Below are 16,566 nucleotides of genomic sequence, written 5' to 3'. Positions count from 1 at the left end.
CCTTGTTAACAATACTGGACACTATAGATTTTTCTTTGCATTGGGGATTGAACCCAGGGGTCCTCTAGCACTGAGCTACATCCCCAGCCCTTTTTATATTTTTTGAGGCAGGGTCTCATTAAGTTGCAGAGGCTGGCCTGGAACCCGAGCTCCTCCTGCTGCAGCCTTCTGAGTCGCTGGGATCACAGGTGTGCACCACTATGCTCAGCTCTGTATTTTGTCTCCCAAGGCTCCCATGTTAAAGGCTTGGTCTCCAGCCCATGGCACTATTGGGAGTAGTGGAACCTTTAGGAGATGGGGAGCTGTGGGAGGAAGCTAGGTCATTAAAGGGCATAACCCTGAAGGGGCTAGTGGGACCCCTGCCCCTCTTCTTCCTTTCACTTCTGGGCCACTGAGGTGAGAAGCTAGCCCCACCACAGGCCCATAAGCAATGGGTAAGCCAAAGTAAACATTTTCTCTTTAAGCTTAACCTTAGGTATTTGTTACATTAACACAAAACTAACACACTGAGGTTGGCAAAGGTTTTTTCCCTTTGTGTTTCCCATGGGTGCTGGTCATTAGAATGCCTCATGTTCATCTTTAGGTCAAACTACTTAATATAAATAAAATATTCCAAGCTGAGGCCTGGAATGATTTCTTACCTCAAAATCAAATTCTTTGAACCTCCTTCTATCCCAATATTCCTTGGATAATTAACACCTATCCTTTGATATTAAAAATATAAATTGAGCTGGCTGCTGCGGCATACAACTGTAATCCCATCAACTTTGGGAGGCTGAGGGAAGATGGAAAGTTTGAGGCAGACTAGGCATGCTGGTGCATGTCTGTAATACCAGTGGCTTAGGAGGCTGAGGCAGGAGGATCACAAGTTCAAAGCCAGCCTCAGCGGCAATTGAGCAAGACCCCATCTCAAAATAAAAAATAAAGAGAACTGGGGATGTAGCTCAGGGGTAAAGCACCCTTGTGTTCAATTGCCAGTATAAAAAAAGGTAAATTGAGTTGCAGTAATGATTATACTAACTGGAGAATATTTCATAATAAATCTACATCAGTGCAATCAGCATCATTGAGACTATTCCACATATTTGGTTCAAGTATACATTTAAAATGGAGACCCACACATCAAAGGGCAGAAGGAACAGCAACAAACCACCAGTTCCCTGCTTCCCTTGTATGAACTAGCCCACAACCTGGCTCTTGCGGATATTTTCCGTTTATTACTGCAGTAGACAATTGCTCTGAAAGTGCAACACTACGTCACTTTTGTCACAGCCTCTACTCCTTCCTCACTGGCAAGTACTCTGAAATTCATCCTTGGAGCGTTGTGGACTACCAGCTTCTCTCTGGGTGGAAAATTACGGACACTGCCAGTGCCACAGGAAAAATACACACATACGTGAACAGAAGGGTACACAGAGAAGGGCACTGGAGAGGAGTAAGAGCCAGTTTCGAAGAGAAGCCCCAGCAAAGCAGCTGGACAGGGATTCCCCTTTCTCCAGCGGCAACCTAGCATGGTGATCATGTTGACCCTGGCAGACCTTTATTCCCTCCAAAACAGGTGATACTGTGACCATAAACCATAACCGTGTCATATCTTGGCATATCGGAGGCCCGTGGAGTCAAAATAAATGGAGAGACCTCTCAAGCTAGTTTGGAAAAAAGGGATGGTTTGATAAACTGACTATTCAAGCTCCCACATAAGCTGTTAGAGTATCTGAGAGAATGCTGGGGCGATATGCTGCCTAACAGGGATGAGCCTGTTCTAACCAACATAAGGGCAGGGTATTTTTGATGGGGAAAAAAGTAACTGTCAAATACTACAATGACCAAAGGAAGGGGAAATATGAGCAGCTCTAGAAAATACAGGAGATTAAAAAATCCAAACAAAGAACAAACAAGACCAAAAAAAAAAGGTAAAACTGGACAATACACCTAAGCACTAGGTCTGACAAACTCACTCATAAACACATTGTACAAGTCCTCACACCCACACACACAACAATCAAGTAGATGCTCAAAGGCAGGCAAATCCAAAAGTCTGCTCTCTTTGGAATTTCCATGGCAATCTGAGTTTAGGCAAAAGTGAGGACCTCCTGGGGTCTATTCAAATCTCCAGAGGCAGCCTTTGATTCCCCACTGGAGCCAGTGTTGCTCCTGGCTTTGCCTGAGCCCTTCATAATTGTCTGTGCAGCAGAATGCATTCTTCATATTCCTGGAGTTTCAATCACTGTGAGATCTTCTTGGATCTAACTTCATCTGTAATGGAAGCACCTCCCTCTTGGCCCTTGTAGTCCCCTGTTTTCAGGAAGAAGTATCCCCAGTGGTGATTTGAGGGGGGTCAGGAGTTGGAAAGTTGGAAGAGAGTAAGATAAATATAATAAGGGAACACCTGTCACTCTCATACAATTCCTCAGACCAGGTGGCCAAGGATCCCCCAGGTTTCAAGGATATGTTTTAAGGAGAGGCCTTAATTTAAGGTACACGATCTCTGCTCACAAGAGCCAAGTAAGACAGTGCTGCTTGGAGGCTGCAGGACCCTTGCTCATTACTTACTTGGATCCTAGGTGCTCTTTTGACCTCTCTGACTTCAGTCCTTCTAGGGTCAGACCACATGGCTTCTCTGATGAGGGACTGGTTGTTTTAGAAGTATGCCTGCAGTGACCTTTGCCAGCTCTGTGTGGGCAACGTGGGTCAGCACACATCTGCTACATACACACCCAGTGATAAGGACTGAAAGGAGGATTCTCCAACCACCACAGACAGGCACAGCCATGCAAAAAGCCATTCAGCAAGGTCACCTTTTCTCCAGGGCTATAGAATATACACACTAAGTGTTAATACCTGGCAATACCAGTTATCACTTCCCTTCCTCAGTGAGGGGCATACAAGAACCCATGGAAGCAGGCTTGGCACACATGCCCTGCTCATAGGGGAAAATGATTCCATCGCTGCCCTCAGTGCCAAATCCTGCACTTGGAATCTGCATTATCATTTGACCCCTACAAACTGGGTTCTGCTCAAGCTCAAGTTACCAAGGCATATACTCTATAAGCCATGCCAGCAGAACCAGGGTTCCCACCAGGTTACAATTCTAAGTGCAGTAGTGCCTAAGGAGGAAAGAGTCCCACAGGAGGGAAACTGGAGGACGTAAGGCAGGAGAGAGGACACAAAATCCTGGGCGATCATCACATCAATTACACATTTTCAGAGACTGGTGACCTGTGGGAGAGGAAGAAAGAAAATGGTCCCAATAACTTGGTGGCAGAGCTGGTAGAGGCATTCGGTTATTCTGGGACTCTGCAGAGGCTGTTCCTCGATGCACAGGTGATCATAATACTGATAACGCTCATCCACAGCTCCAGCATGTCCACATGGTCACAGTGCCCTTCGCACAGCAGGAGAGGAGCGCACAGAGCACCCGGAAGGCATCTGGACAGCACACAGCGAAACAAAAGGCTGCACTCCCCCCTCCCAGAAGCCACTAAGAACAATGTCTATTACAAAGTCACGTTTTCCATTTCTCCGCTTTATAAAGTCAGCGATGCTGGAGGGTGTCTAGCGGAATCTGTCCTCCAGGAACGAGTGCAAAAGGGGAGCACACGGCTCACGGACGTCCCTTCGGCGGGCAGACGGAAGGACTGGCAGAGGCCTTCCATCCATTTCGGACAAACGCACACATACAGAAAAGGATTATTGCCACCTTGTGTACTTTCACAATGTGATTTTTGTATTTCGAAAGCTTGAATTGTCCCTGAAAAAGAAAATGGGAGAAAACAGCATTCAATACCTGGACTGTCTAGACACAACCACACACATATAGGGGGAGATTCAACCCAAGCTCTTGGACTCTCTGTACCCCAGGACCTTCCTTCCCTGCCAGTCTAATGCCAAACAACAACCTGCCTCCAAGTCCCTGCAAAAATGTCCTTTAGTTGTTTGCAACAGCAACAGATTAGAAACCATTCTAATGTAGATGAAAAGGGGGCTGGTTAAATATCAATGTCATGGCCTCCTTGTACAATATGACCCTATGAGGCTGGAAAAAAAAAAAAAAAGTAAGTTTTCTACTAATATGGAAAGATCCCCAAGATCCACTGATCCTAGAACAGTGTATGTACATAGTTACCACCTGTGTGAGTAGGCACGGAATAAGGTTACACACATTGCTTGCTTAGACATTAAGAAACTCTTACAGGTTCCATAAGAAACCAGCAATAGCAGTTACCTGAGGCAGGGGACAGAAGGGGCACAGTAGAAATGGGGCAGATGAAGTAAAGCACACAGGGAGATACACTAAACCTAACAGTGCATGTGATAAATAAAACCAACCAACCAACCAACCAACCCTCTTCAGTTTAAAATACAAAAGGAGGCTGCTCCAGGCACCCCTTTTTTTTTTTTTAATACATTTTTTAGTTGTAGGTGGACACAATACCTTTATTTTTATGTGGTGCTGAGGGTGGTACCCAGGGCCCCATGCATGCTAGGCGAGCGTGCTACCACTGAACCACAACCCCAGCCCTGTCCTCCAGGCACCTTCACTCTGGAAACAGCTCTAATCCCCCAAAGAGGAGCACGAGTGGGGGCAGGTCTCAACACATGCACTCTTAGCAGGTTTTCACTGGACTCAGGCTGGTGTGGCAACTCATTAGTAAATTTTCCTGTCCTCACTAGAAGTCCAAAGACATCTTAGCAGGTCATAGCACCATCCAAATCTCAAAATCCCAGGGATTTTAAAGGCCACCTGGCTACTGCTCTAGCCCAGTGCTTCAGGTTTAAATATGCCCAGAAATTCTCATTAATCTAGTTTCTGCAGTTACTATTTTCCTTTTAATTTTATATTTATAGAAATTCTCACTATTAACCAGGCTTGTGACAATTGGTCCAGAGTAAATAAATATCTAGAAAGATATGCTCAGCTCAGATGAATGGCAGTTTTCTCCTGCCACTGGCTGATGGCAGCAGGAGGACAGGAACAAGAACCCCACTCCAAAGAGAACGACTGGTCAAGTACATGGGGGGAGGTGACCAGTGCAGGTGGGCTCGGGCTCGGCAGAAACTGCTGTTTTTGCCAAAGTCCACAGATCTTTTTATAACTGACGCACTTGACCATGTGATCCATTAGCCAATGGCTGCTGAGCATTTCAACTACTTTTGCTGAAGCAACCAAACACGGAATGTAAAGTTAATGGGTGGCCATCATTTTAAAAGACCAGTGTTATAAAAATTTTCAAAAGGACAGATCCCTTTGAGGTAAAGGGATGTAGTAAAGAATAACACGGAATCGATTTGATCACACCACAGTGAAAAGCAGGCACAATCGCTAAGTGTGCGTTTCTGAGCCCTGAGGTATGATGTGCTCTTATCACCAAGCCTGCAATTCAGAGGACTCCTCACCCTACATACACCGAATACTAAAGAAAGCAATTATATGGGGTCTGCTGTATTCCATTTCTTTTCCTGTATGACACCTCTATGCTCAAGAGCCAGATTCCACCTTTTTTTTTGGAACTGTGGGTTAAACCCAGGGGTGTTCTACCACATCCCCAGTCCTTTTTATTTTTTATCTTGAGATAAGGCTGCCCGGCTGGCCTGAACCTTGTTATTTTCCTGTCTCAGGTCCTCAGTTGCTGGGATTCTGAGTGCAGCACCAGGACCAGGGGCACTCCCCTCTTCTGAAGAATGCACAGATAGGCAGAGGCTGAGGGTTTCTGACTGAAATTACCTATCTTGGAGTCAGGGAGATGGCAGGTGAGTGTGCAGCTGTCCACCTGTGTAGTAGTGTGAAGAAGAGGATTTTCAAGGCAACTGTTGCCATAAGCTGCTCAGTTTATCTTCTGAAAAGAAATCCTGTCCTGCACAGGACAGGATTTTTCTCTGTAGCAGAAAAGTTGAAGAGTTCTACACTTTTCATTCAAATATTTAATAGTCTAATTACTTCTCTTATTAGAGGCCTCTTTATAGTTAGAATTCCTTCTAAGAATTCCTATCATGTAAGGTCCACTTGCAAAATGGAAACAGGGAGGAGAAAAGTAAAAGAACCAGAGAGATCCAGCTGTTTTCCCAGAGTCTGATTTAACAGAACAAAGTAATGAGGACGGGTGACCTGGTGCTGGTGGCACTGAGGGCCTGTGGCTATCATCCAGCCTTTCTAAAAACAGTGGGTTCATAACAGCTCGGTGCCAAATTTAATCAAAGAAATATGTTCACCTCAAACTAGCCGAGGACTAATATTCATCTGAGGCCTTCCTCCAGGCTGCAGCACAGCGATTAGGTGGCAGGGCAAGGGAAAATGTAGTTAAGAAGTGGCAAAGGCAACAATTTTTTTTTTTTTTTTTCTCTTTCTGTGCTTTTTTCTTTTAAAAGCAAACTAGAAATTAGAAAATCTACCAGAAGCTAGCCCCTCTGGCCTCCCGGTTTCCTAGCCCTCTGGTTGTGCTGTGATGGTGCATGGACTATGTTTGGTACCAAACAGGACTCAAGTGTTCCCAGTCCCACAGCTTCTAAATTCACATTCCCAGAGGAAAAACTGTGCGCCAAATACTCAACCAGCTTCATAATCCATTTTGCCTCAAAATATTATTTCTAGAGAGAAAGAGAAAAGTTCAGCTCTGGAACAACGAGTGAAGGCAGGAATTAACTCCTGCAGGTGGACGAGAGAGGGGCAAGTCAGCAGAATACCCCCCCTCTTCCCCTCTTGGAGATACTTGTCACTGTGCTAGCACCCAGCAGGAGCACTAAAGTAATTCCAGGTCCTCAGGTGAAAGCTGGGCGTCATCCAAGGAGGAATCCCATCTGAGTCTCTGCGCTGAAGAGTAGCTTGAAAGGGGCGCTGATGGTCAGCCTACTGACTAACATGCACATTGTCCTCAGGAAAATGTTCCCTGACTATTGGCAGTCTACCCCAGTGGACAATTCTGGCTTTCTCTCTGCTCCTTGCATACTCAGTAAAATTGCAAACTCTTTCTAGATTCAGTGGGGGTGAGTTTCCATCTCTCATCTCCCACTGAGCAATCATGCCAAGATACCTCCCAACAATACAGACCTCTGTCCTGTGCAAGACAGCCAGCTGTCTAAGTAACAGGATCCTATCCCAGAGGCTTTTTGGGACTTCTATGGAAGTCATGGTTAAAGAACTGTACTTTTTTGTAACATAATTCAAATAAAATAATCCTAAAATACTAGCAGTTATAGGCAGTTGACATAAAATAGCTGATAAGTTGAGGAAAAAATTTGAGATTTATAAATTATTTATATAGCAGCTTTTCTGCCCATTTTCTTCATTGATCATGATCTTTTTGGAAGAGAGGGAAAAAAGGATGCACAAGAGATGGTTGAAGTAGCATGGGATGCTAATGTGGCAGATCAAACAACCATGGCAGAGCACCCATATCTTAGCACACCTTGTGCTGAAAGCAAGGCTCAGGCAGTGGAGATGAAATATGAATTCCTTTAAAGTCTGCTAAGACAATGAAGTGAGTTGATTCTTTGGTTTAAATTCAAACACTCTTTACTGACTCCCAAGGCTGTGCTTCAAAGAGAACACCTAAATCATCAAGTCACAAAAAAGATGGGGAAGCCACAAAAAGAACAAAGACTATACAAAAGCAATTATGCAGGTATATGGCTTTTCAAAGTAATTCAAAGATACTCTTCCTGGGGATTTAGGGTCTGTTAAGGGACTCATTTTAAGTTGTTTTCCATTCTGACCCAGTTTGGTGGACCAATTTTTAATTTGATGTACTTTAAGAAGTAGACCCTTCCAATTAAAATGTTTCCTTATCACATTCACTATAAGCATCCTGATTTTAAGAATACTAAAAGTAAAATAAAGCAATATTACTAAAACAATTACATTATACCACCATCCTTCTGAAAATTTAACTTACTATTTTCTTTCAAGTATTTGCTATATTTCAGCCCACATGTCAATAACTTATTCACTATTAGAGCTGACATGTTTTTTATTCCTTCTTTTATATATTGGCAGCCATCTTGGAATTCTACACTGACAACATCTTGAGGAGAAAGCTTTTAAATTGGAATTTTTAAAACCCGGTATTGTCATTTAAAACCTGAATTTATAATAATGTAATCAAACTATTAAAAGGGGGCACCATCAGTGTGTGCAGGAACCCTGCAACTGCTCATATCTAGATCATAATGGAACCACTTGGTACCCAGATCCCTCGCTACCTGCTTCTGAGACCCATAGAATCACCTGTCTTCCAGTTCTCCTGAGAAATGCAATATCCTCTTCTGGGAAAACCTCATTTCCTTTCTGGGAAGGTGGGCTTCTAAAGCAGTTGTTACAGTTAAGGCGTTCTGTTCTAACTTCAGAAATACCTGGTGTTTCCCAGGGACAGGAGTGGTAGGGATAGCTTGATGTCCAGAAGCAGGCTCTCATCTTACAGGGCGAGACATAGACTGGGTGTATGTTTATGTATCCACTGAGCTCTATCCCCAGTCCTTTTCATTATTTTTTTTTTTAGTTCTGGGGATTGAACCCAGGGGTGCTTCACCACTGAGTTATATCCCCAGTCCTTTTTGAGATAGGGTTATCGCTAAGTTGCTTGAGAGTCTTGCTAAATTGCCAAGCTGGCCCTTGAACTTGTGATCCTCCTGTCCCAGGCTTCTGAGCTGCTGGGATTATAGGCATGCATTACTGTGTCTGGCTGGACTGGGTGCTTTTGTAATTGAAATATAAACTCTCTTAAAGTGAATGCTTCAGCTGCACCAGGCTTCCCTAGCTCAGTGTCCCTCCCTGCCAATAAACATGTGCTGGTCCAGTTATGGTACAACCTGCAACTATCTCTTACACGGCCCTGAAATCCACCCCACCTCCACAGACTTGCTAAATCTCTGAATTTATATAAATCTATCCTCGCAACTGACAGACAACACCAGCAAACAAGGGACATACCTCTCACCTAACCCATAGTGAGGCCTGTGGAACTGCCCTTTTAGCCACAAGATATAGCAAATGGCTTAAAAATGGCCATATCTGAGCAAAAAGAAAAACGGTTTGGGGAATATTTACCATTAGGAAATGTCAACATTAGAAACTCAGAGGCCTACTGGTCCATGGAATCTGGTTTTCCAGATGGGAACAGAAGTATAATAAATTAAGTGACCTGCCCAAGGGTTCCCCAGGAGATGGGACCAAGGACAACAGGAACCCAATAGTATGGGGCTTGCTTGGTGTTTCTGAGGCTCAGTGTTGGTAGAGGCAAACTGGGAGTAATGGGGCAGAGGGCATCCCTTTGGGAAGAGGGCTCTCATGGCTGAGAGGTATGTCACAGGGTTACAGAGAAGGTAGACAAGGCCCTACCCTGAGTGAGAGACAGAGGGGGAGCGTCCGATCAGCGGCCGCTGCTGTTCACCAGGCCATGAAACTCCTCCCAGGCCCTGGCAAACCAGAGACAAAAAACAATAGCACATTCAGATCACACGCTTTGAACAGAGAGCAGGCACCATCAACCCACCTCCCACTTCAGATGCCCTCCTGGCCTATGGAACTGCAGGAGGTGCTTTCCCCCCCCACAGGTCGGGGCAGCTTGCCCCACATGGCAAGACTGGCTCTCACTATTCCTCAAGGATTTGCCAGTGCTCCACAAGGCTACAGGGGAATCCACTGAGGTCAGAGATGCAGCTCAGCAATGATGGGAAACACTTCCAACTCACTGCAGCAAAGGACAGCAGCCCCCCCTTTCCTTTTCTGCCTTGGGTCCCCCAGAATAGGTGGTGGCGACAACCTTTCTAGGCCTCCTGCTGCGGGTAAAGCCAGGTACTCAATTGCATTATGATGTTTAAAGATGCAATGAGGAAACTATACCATTTTCTTTTTCACGTTTACAATCTTTTAACTCTTCTAAACTCAGATCCTGCGTCACGTTCTGTTTCTTAAGATGCACATCTAAGTATTATCCTAGAATTTAAGATGTGTAGGTCATGGCAGATCAAATTTCCAGGGAACAATGCTCACTACAACTTTCAGGCTGATTAACTCAATTTAGAAACTGTAGTCAGGAAGGGCTAAGCAATGTGTCTGGAGGGGTACACATGCTTGCAGGGTAGTGTTCTGTGAACAGGCTCTTGGGGACTGCTGGATAAAGAAGGAAAAGAGAAGACAGATTGCCAAGGGTTCTGGAAACTTCACCCACCTCAAGTGTCCTCAGAGGAGCTGATTTCCTACCTTTTTTGCCCTGGCCACCTCTTGGTCCCTAAGTGTTAGGTTCCCTAGGAATTATACATAAAATTTGGTTCTTTTAAATCTGAATTTAATAATAATTATTCCACTCTTGGTTTAAGTTGATGACAGCACCCTGGATGACAATATATCATATCCCTCACTATATATTTAATGTTATGACCACACAATATACTTCTTCATCAGATCTTCTACAGGTAACTTTTCTGTTTTGTTTTATTTTTAAATAAAGGAGGGGGACTGGGGATGTAGCTCAGTGGTGGAGTACTTGCCTAGAATACACATGGACCTGGATTTAATCCCCAGCACAGGAAGGAGGGAGGGAGAGAGGAAGGAGAGAAAGGAAGAAGGAAAGAGGAAAAGGAGGGAGGGAAGGAGGGATTTAACAGAGACTAAGTATACTTCAATCTTCTAGGCAATGTTTACAACAATTTCATTAGTATTTCCCTCTTTTGAACAGCAGCATTTATAATTAATGATTTATAAAAGAATGATTTCTTTAGAGAATATTACCAAAGCTACTAGTATACACTGACCAAGTTGAGGAAAAACATGAAGACCACTTGACAAACACGCCAGTCTCTGCCAACTCCCAAACTCAATATCCACAGCAAGATGTATGCTCCATAGCCCTTTCTGGAGACATGGTGATGAGGTATACTCTGTGACCTCATGAGTGATATCAGAAGATGTCACTGTTCTCTTTAGTCCAAATGAAGACAAGTGCAAAGCAAAATCCAATAACTGAGCAACAAACTAGAGAGATCCCTTTCTTTCTAAGAGTGAGATTTAAATTATTTTTTAAACAACTTAGGTATTGACAAGAAATTACACAGCGGTATTGAAAGTTTCATCTTGTGTGTCCTTTTGTTTCCAGAAAGGACTGTATCTACCACACTAACCCTAAACAGAGCAGTTCACTAGGTCAAAAGCCTGCAATGAGGACTTCAGAGCTCCCCTCTAGCCCACTCAGTATTAAACTGCCTTCCCATTTTCTTCAGAAATATTTTTACTATACATTAACCCTTGGCAAGAAGAATCTGGATTCAGAAATTTCCCTGCATGAATTCAGTAGAAAAAAAATAGCTGGCCACAGTCTTTGGTATAATCACTCTTATTTTCATAGACAAGTCAGGTGTGAATATTCCAGCTACTTTCTATCTGGCAGCCTAGGCATATTAGGTAAAATTAAAACTTTCTTCTTTTCAAGGTAAAGAAAGAGCAAGTTAAATGGAAAAAGTGTCATATGACTGGAGTTATTAAAATCAGAATCACCAAGATCAACATACCTTAACAGGGAATTCTGAACAAATTCCAATGACACAGTAAACAAAGAGTCCTTTTCAAGTCCACTCATTGCACCTCACTTACCAGAAAGCAAATTCTGAGAGCAGAGAGATCATTTCTATGTAACTCTATATTTTACCCCTCCCCACCTCCCACCCAAAAGCCTGAAGGGTCAGGGTGGTGCACTCAGCCAGCCTGCAACGCCCATGGAATTTTGACTCCTGCCAATCCAGACTTCCCCTTGTTTTGAGTACTGGCATGGTGGCACAGATCACAAACACAAAGCCAGGCGAGTAACCATAATGGGGTGACTGAAGGGCAAAGATTATGATTTTAAGTCCTGATAGGAGAAGGACTTGGGTTGGTCCTTGCCCGTATATTCAAGTTCAGTGTTGAAATACAATGATACTGAGACATGGCTAAGGAAAGTCATCATAATTCAATCTGTCTCCTCCGGAATAAAGAGGAATCACCTATCCTTGACTCTGCAGAGAAGTCCGGCCAGTCTTTCCCAGCATGGCAGTCTACTATGGGAAGCTGTTTTGTCTTCCCCTTTCCCATTTCAAGCCAGATGCAGAAGAATCAATGAGACTATTCTTCATAGAAGACAGTGCTGTTTTACATGGCTCTGTGCCCAGCTTTATCTTGATGGCCTCACAATTCTGGCTGTTATGAGGTCTATATTCAAAGCAGAGCATATGCCAGGCAAGTCACTTGATACAAGGTCTCAAACCTATGAGAACTCATTAAAAGTAAGTATGAACTGGCCTTATTAAAAAGAGACAGGACCTGAGCAAAAACTAACGAGTTTCATATTTCTTAGGGGTCGCTGGCAATAAACAAGGACAAACAAAACCCTCACATCAAAGCAGTTCATCACCCCTTCAGTGGGCAGCAGACAGTGAACACTCCTGGCTCATCTAGGGTTGCAGCAGGAAAAGGCCACAAGCAGTGTGAACTGGAGGAAGGTTGACAAGAAAAACAGGTGATGGACAGTGGACATTGGACCAAAACGTGGCAAGCTAGAGGGAGGAGTACTTGCCTGAAGAACCTAAGGCACTCTTAAAAACGCTCTCTCACCAGAATACTTGGAAGACCATTGTTGGCTCTTCCTTCATTCTCCTTACAATTCTCAAGTTCCAGCAGTTGCTGTTCCTTGACGCAAAACAGTCACTCCTATGGAAGAGCCACAATAAGTGAGCAGAGCAGAGCCAGTTCTGACTTCTATTCACATGTGGCTGGGACCCAAGGGGTCTCAAGGTCGGTTTGATGCTCTCTGAAGGACTCCTACTCTGACATACTCCTACTCCTAGGCAGTTACAATGTAGTTGAAATTAAGGTCAACGCATGCAACATGATAGTGGAAGGCAGGGGGAGAGGGCCAGGTCTTTTTTTTTTTTTTGCAATATGGAGGATAGAACCCAGGGATGCTCTACCACTGAGCTACATCCCAACCCTTTTTATTTTTTATTTTGAGACAGGGTCTTGCTAAGTTGTCCAGGCTGGCCTCGAATTTGGAATCCTCCTGCCTTAGTCTCCCAAGTCTCCAGGATTACAGGTATGTGCCACCACACCTGGCCAGAGGTCTTTTCTGACAAATGCTAAAAACATATCCCAGCAAATATCCCATATTCTAGGTACTTCAACAAATTTTGGGGAACGCAATAAACAAAGAAGAAATGACACAAATGTCCCCAGAACATCTGAACCCAAGGTGCTAGTCCCAATGTGTGTTCTGTGGGATCCGGAGCCAAATGGAGGCTGGGGTAAGTCAGGAAAGCACAAACACAGGGTGCTGCTGCCAAAGTGAAAGAGCCATTCTGGAAAACTCAACCTTACTGCCTCTTCCACACCTGAGATCCTCTTAGGCAGCCTGACCCAAAATTTCCAAAAATGACTATGTTTGATTTTGGTGGTAGCTTCTAAGAAAAACTAAAGTAACATGAGGCTTGCTGAAATTTTCCTGAATGCCAAGCTGCAGCACGTACAAGCCAAAGCTACAAAGCACACAAGAGGCTGATATGTGCACAGAAGGGTCTCCTAAGTGTCCAACTCACACCAGAGGAAAGCCTCCCCACTCTAGACCCCGAGGCACAGGAATACTGGGCTGTGAGGAAGGGAGGGTTACCACCCTGAGATTAGGAAGCAGGGCTAGCAGAGGAAGATGATTTGGCTCTAGAGGGAAAGCAGAAGGAAGGAGGCTGGCAAAGAGTCTAGGGCTTAGACAGCTTCATACCAGTGAGAACACCCCATTAGCACAAAGCAAGGAAGCCATATGTATGTCAGCCACACACGGACAGAAGCAGGGCTTTACCTCCAAGCAAGACATTTCTTTGAAGTAAAGGCAAATAGAAGTTAGCAAAGCAAAGGTCAAGGATCCCCCCTTCCAAACTTTACAGACTATCAAGCTGAATTCAAATCAGAAGCCACTCTGGGCTGGTCATCAACGTTGTCTAAATGGGAACTAAATTCAAGTACCAGGAAATGGGGCCTCACTTTGGGAGCTAGGTGTCACCTCATTATGTCCACCCTCAGCAGTCCTAGAACAACGTTACCACATGATACTACATAATGGCTCATGGCAATGAGGCTGCATTCCCTGGATGGCTCTGCATGAAGTCTGTGCCATCCCTTAACATGGTGACAGTCAGTCCAAAAGGCCACATCTTGATGCACCATAAAGAGCAAGAGCATGAGACAAGCTAGTTTAGCACCATTTATTTGTGATCTCAGCTGTTGTTGTAGCTGCTGTGTGTCAGCCTGTTCTCAAAGCATAACATGCTCTTCCACTCCTCTCGTCCAGGACAGAAGGGTCTTCCAGGTGGCACGCCAACAGAACAAGAGACTCCGATGACGCCAGCTTCAATGATGGTGCCATCCAGAGAGGGAGAGGGTCATGGCACATTCAACCGCGGCTTCCAGAGGTTTTGAAAAAGGAGCCTTTGGGGGCCCAGCCTGCCTGGCATTCTAGTGGAAGTGCAAAAGGTGGCTCATTGGGAGAGGAAAGAGAGGGGGGCACAAGGGAAAGTGGCATCTGGGTCTCGAGGAGGGTGTTCTGGCCCTACAGCTGCAGGGCTCGAGTCCCAGAGGCAGGTCTCTGGGGAAGCAGCGTGCAGTAGGCCAGTCCTTCCAGCAGACTGAGGCGGAAGTCCACACACTCTCCTAGACTCTGGGAGGACCTACGCATGTTCTATAACAGTTAGGATGAACTGCCTCAAGGTATTAGAAGGAGAACAGCAGAGAGGGGAGAGCTGATAAAAAATGCCTCTTTCCCTTTCCCTACCTAGGTGCAAAGTTGGCTTTGGGGATGGGTGGGGTGGAGTGGGGGAAACTTGAGAACCTTGAAAATAAGAATCCCAGAAAATGATGTAGATCTCTCCAGCCTGGACTGAAGCTGGTAGGAGGGTGGAAACTGTGTCTATCCCTGAACAGACAGCAAGACAGATCGGCCTCGAGAAGAACAGTGCTACTACAGGACTGCTGAGGCAAGCAACCAGGGCCAGGCTGGATAGTAACTGCTGGTGGTTAGGAGTCACAGCCAGTCATGTGATTTTGGACCAACTTCTATGGCAGTGTTCCCAGTTAAAAGCTGGCACTTAGCTGGTATAAGCAAACTCCACCCACACCATTACCTGTGCATCCATGGGAAAGAGAGTCCCAAATGGTCTGCCTGCTGAACACAATCACTGGGCTCACTACTAGTCTTGGTAAGAACTGCATGATGATGACATTATTACTAAAGATGATGATGACAGTAGTGATAATATTTGGCCCTAAAAGAGCCTTCAGAGGGCTCTCACAGGACCCTCAGTTACAAAGACTAAGTCAGTCTCACCAAAGCCTTGTTGGTAAATATTACTGTCCTATTATTACAGCTAGGGAAACATAGAATTGCAGAGTCTGGCCAAAGGCACACACTGACTGGGGGCCACAGGAAAAACTAAACCTATGGGCCTGGCTCCTAGCTTGCTGGTTCTGGCAGCCACCCTTCACGCCCTTCTCTAATCATCTGAGCCTACTTCTCACACCTGACTGCTGAAGGAGCAAGCCTCACCAGTGGCCTCTATCTACCCTTTGATTCTCCTCTCTCAAACACTACCCTGCTTCCTCTTTGACTTCAGCTCTACACACAGGGAATGGAGTCCTCATTCCTGGTAACAATTTCCCAGGACAAAGAAAACAGACTGAAGCTAACAGTTAAACAGACATGCAAAAGTGGGGTGAGGGATGGGTAGGGAAGAGGGCTTTATTGTTCAGTAAAATTATCTTTAAAAACAGTGGAAAAAGAAAAGTACTTTGTCTTTCACTTTCAGAGAGTGATTACTGTAGGAAAGACAAGACAGCCCACAGAAGTGCACTGGGTTTCTGCAGAAGGGCTCTCTGCCCCAAAAGCACCTTGCAGTGTAGGTAGGCAGGAAGCCTTACCAACAAGAACTGCAGCACGTGGCCAGAAGCCTAGAGGGGGCTGGTCTGTCCCTTTTCCACAAGCCAGTCTCCTGCATGACCATATGCCTCTGGGCCCAACTATGGAGTGACTACTGCTAAGCTCAGGGACCTGTCCCCCCCAACACCCCCAACACGTACTTGATGCTGTCGGTGTGAGTTTTGTATTCCATAATGGTGTTGGGAGGTAGGTTAAGCACGCGCCGAAGCGTATCCCGGATTCGGGCTGTAGTTGCTTGGTCACTGGCAGTCTTATTCCATATGGAAATAATGTCCTCCTATGGAGAGAACAGAAGGTATCATCAAAGCAAACCAGAGGCAGGAGGCAAGCAAGGGCAACACAGGAAAGCAGACTGGCTTCAGGTAGCTTACCTGAAAGCGGACAGAGACCACAGCCCCACAGATCTCCTCCCCAACCATGAACTGTTCCCCCAGCATGGCCAGGATGAGATTCTCCCAGCAGCGAGAGGCCAAGCCCTTCCGCAGCCGGATGATCCACTTGCCACCGTTTTTATTTGCATCATCCTATAAAAAGAAAGGGTTATAAGCTAAAATAATGGTTCCTAGCTTTTTATTTCCCACTAAAGCAATACAAAGCCAAGAATCTCTTAAATACTAAGTCTGGT

At 45.1% G+C, this 16,566-nt stretch overlaps 1 protein-coding gene across 3 annotated transcripts in view; it reads right to left on the bottom strand.

Annotated features, from left to right (window-relative positions):
• Nucleotides 1–880: 880 nt before the first annotated feature.
• The window catches only part of Eif4e2 (eukaryotic translation initiation factor 4E family member 2), a 28,675-nt gene continuing 12,989 nt past the window's right edge, over nucleotides 881–16,566 (bottom strand). Inside the window, exons 5-8 of one of the 3 annotated variants that reach the window (XM_047546339.1) lie at nucleotides 16,313–16,465; nucleotides 16,082–16,218; nucleotides 9,332–9,408; nucleotides 881–3,751 (exon numbers count right to left, since the gene is read on the bottom strand). In XM_047546339.1, coding sequence (XP_047402295.1) covers nucleotides 9,363–9,408; nucleotides 16,082–16,218; nucleotides 16,313–16,465 — 336 coding nt within the window. In that variant the 3' untranslated portion in view covers nucleotides 881–3,751; nucleotides 9,332–9,362. Of the gene's footprint in view, nucleotides 3,752–9,331; nucleotides 9,409–14,174; nucleotides 14,465–16,081; nucleotides 16,219–16,312; nucleotides 16,466–16,566 lie in introns of those variants that run through there. The other 2 variants (XM_047546340.1, XM_047546338.1) reach the window with 2 other exon arrangements.

The sequence above is a fragment of the Sciurus carolinensis genome, chromosome 3 (assembly GCF_902686445.1).
Source record: "Sciurus carolinensis chromosome 3, mSciCar1.2, whole genome shotgun sequence".
Taxonomy (NCBI): domain Eukaryota; kingdom Metazoa; phylum Chordata; class Mammalia; order Rodentia; family Sciuridae; genus Sciurus; species Sciurus carolinensis.
The sequence above is the reverse complement of the archived record's forward strand: the minus strand, read 5'-3'. Positions and strand labels throughout refer to the sequence as shown.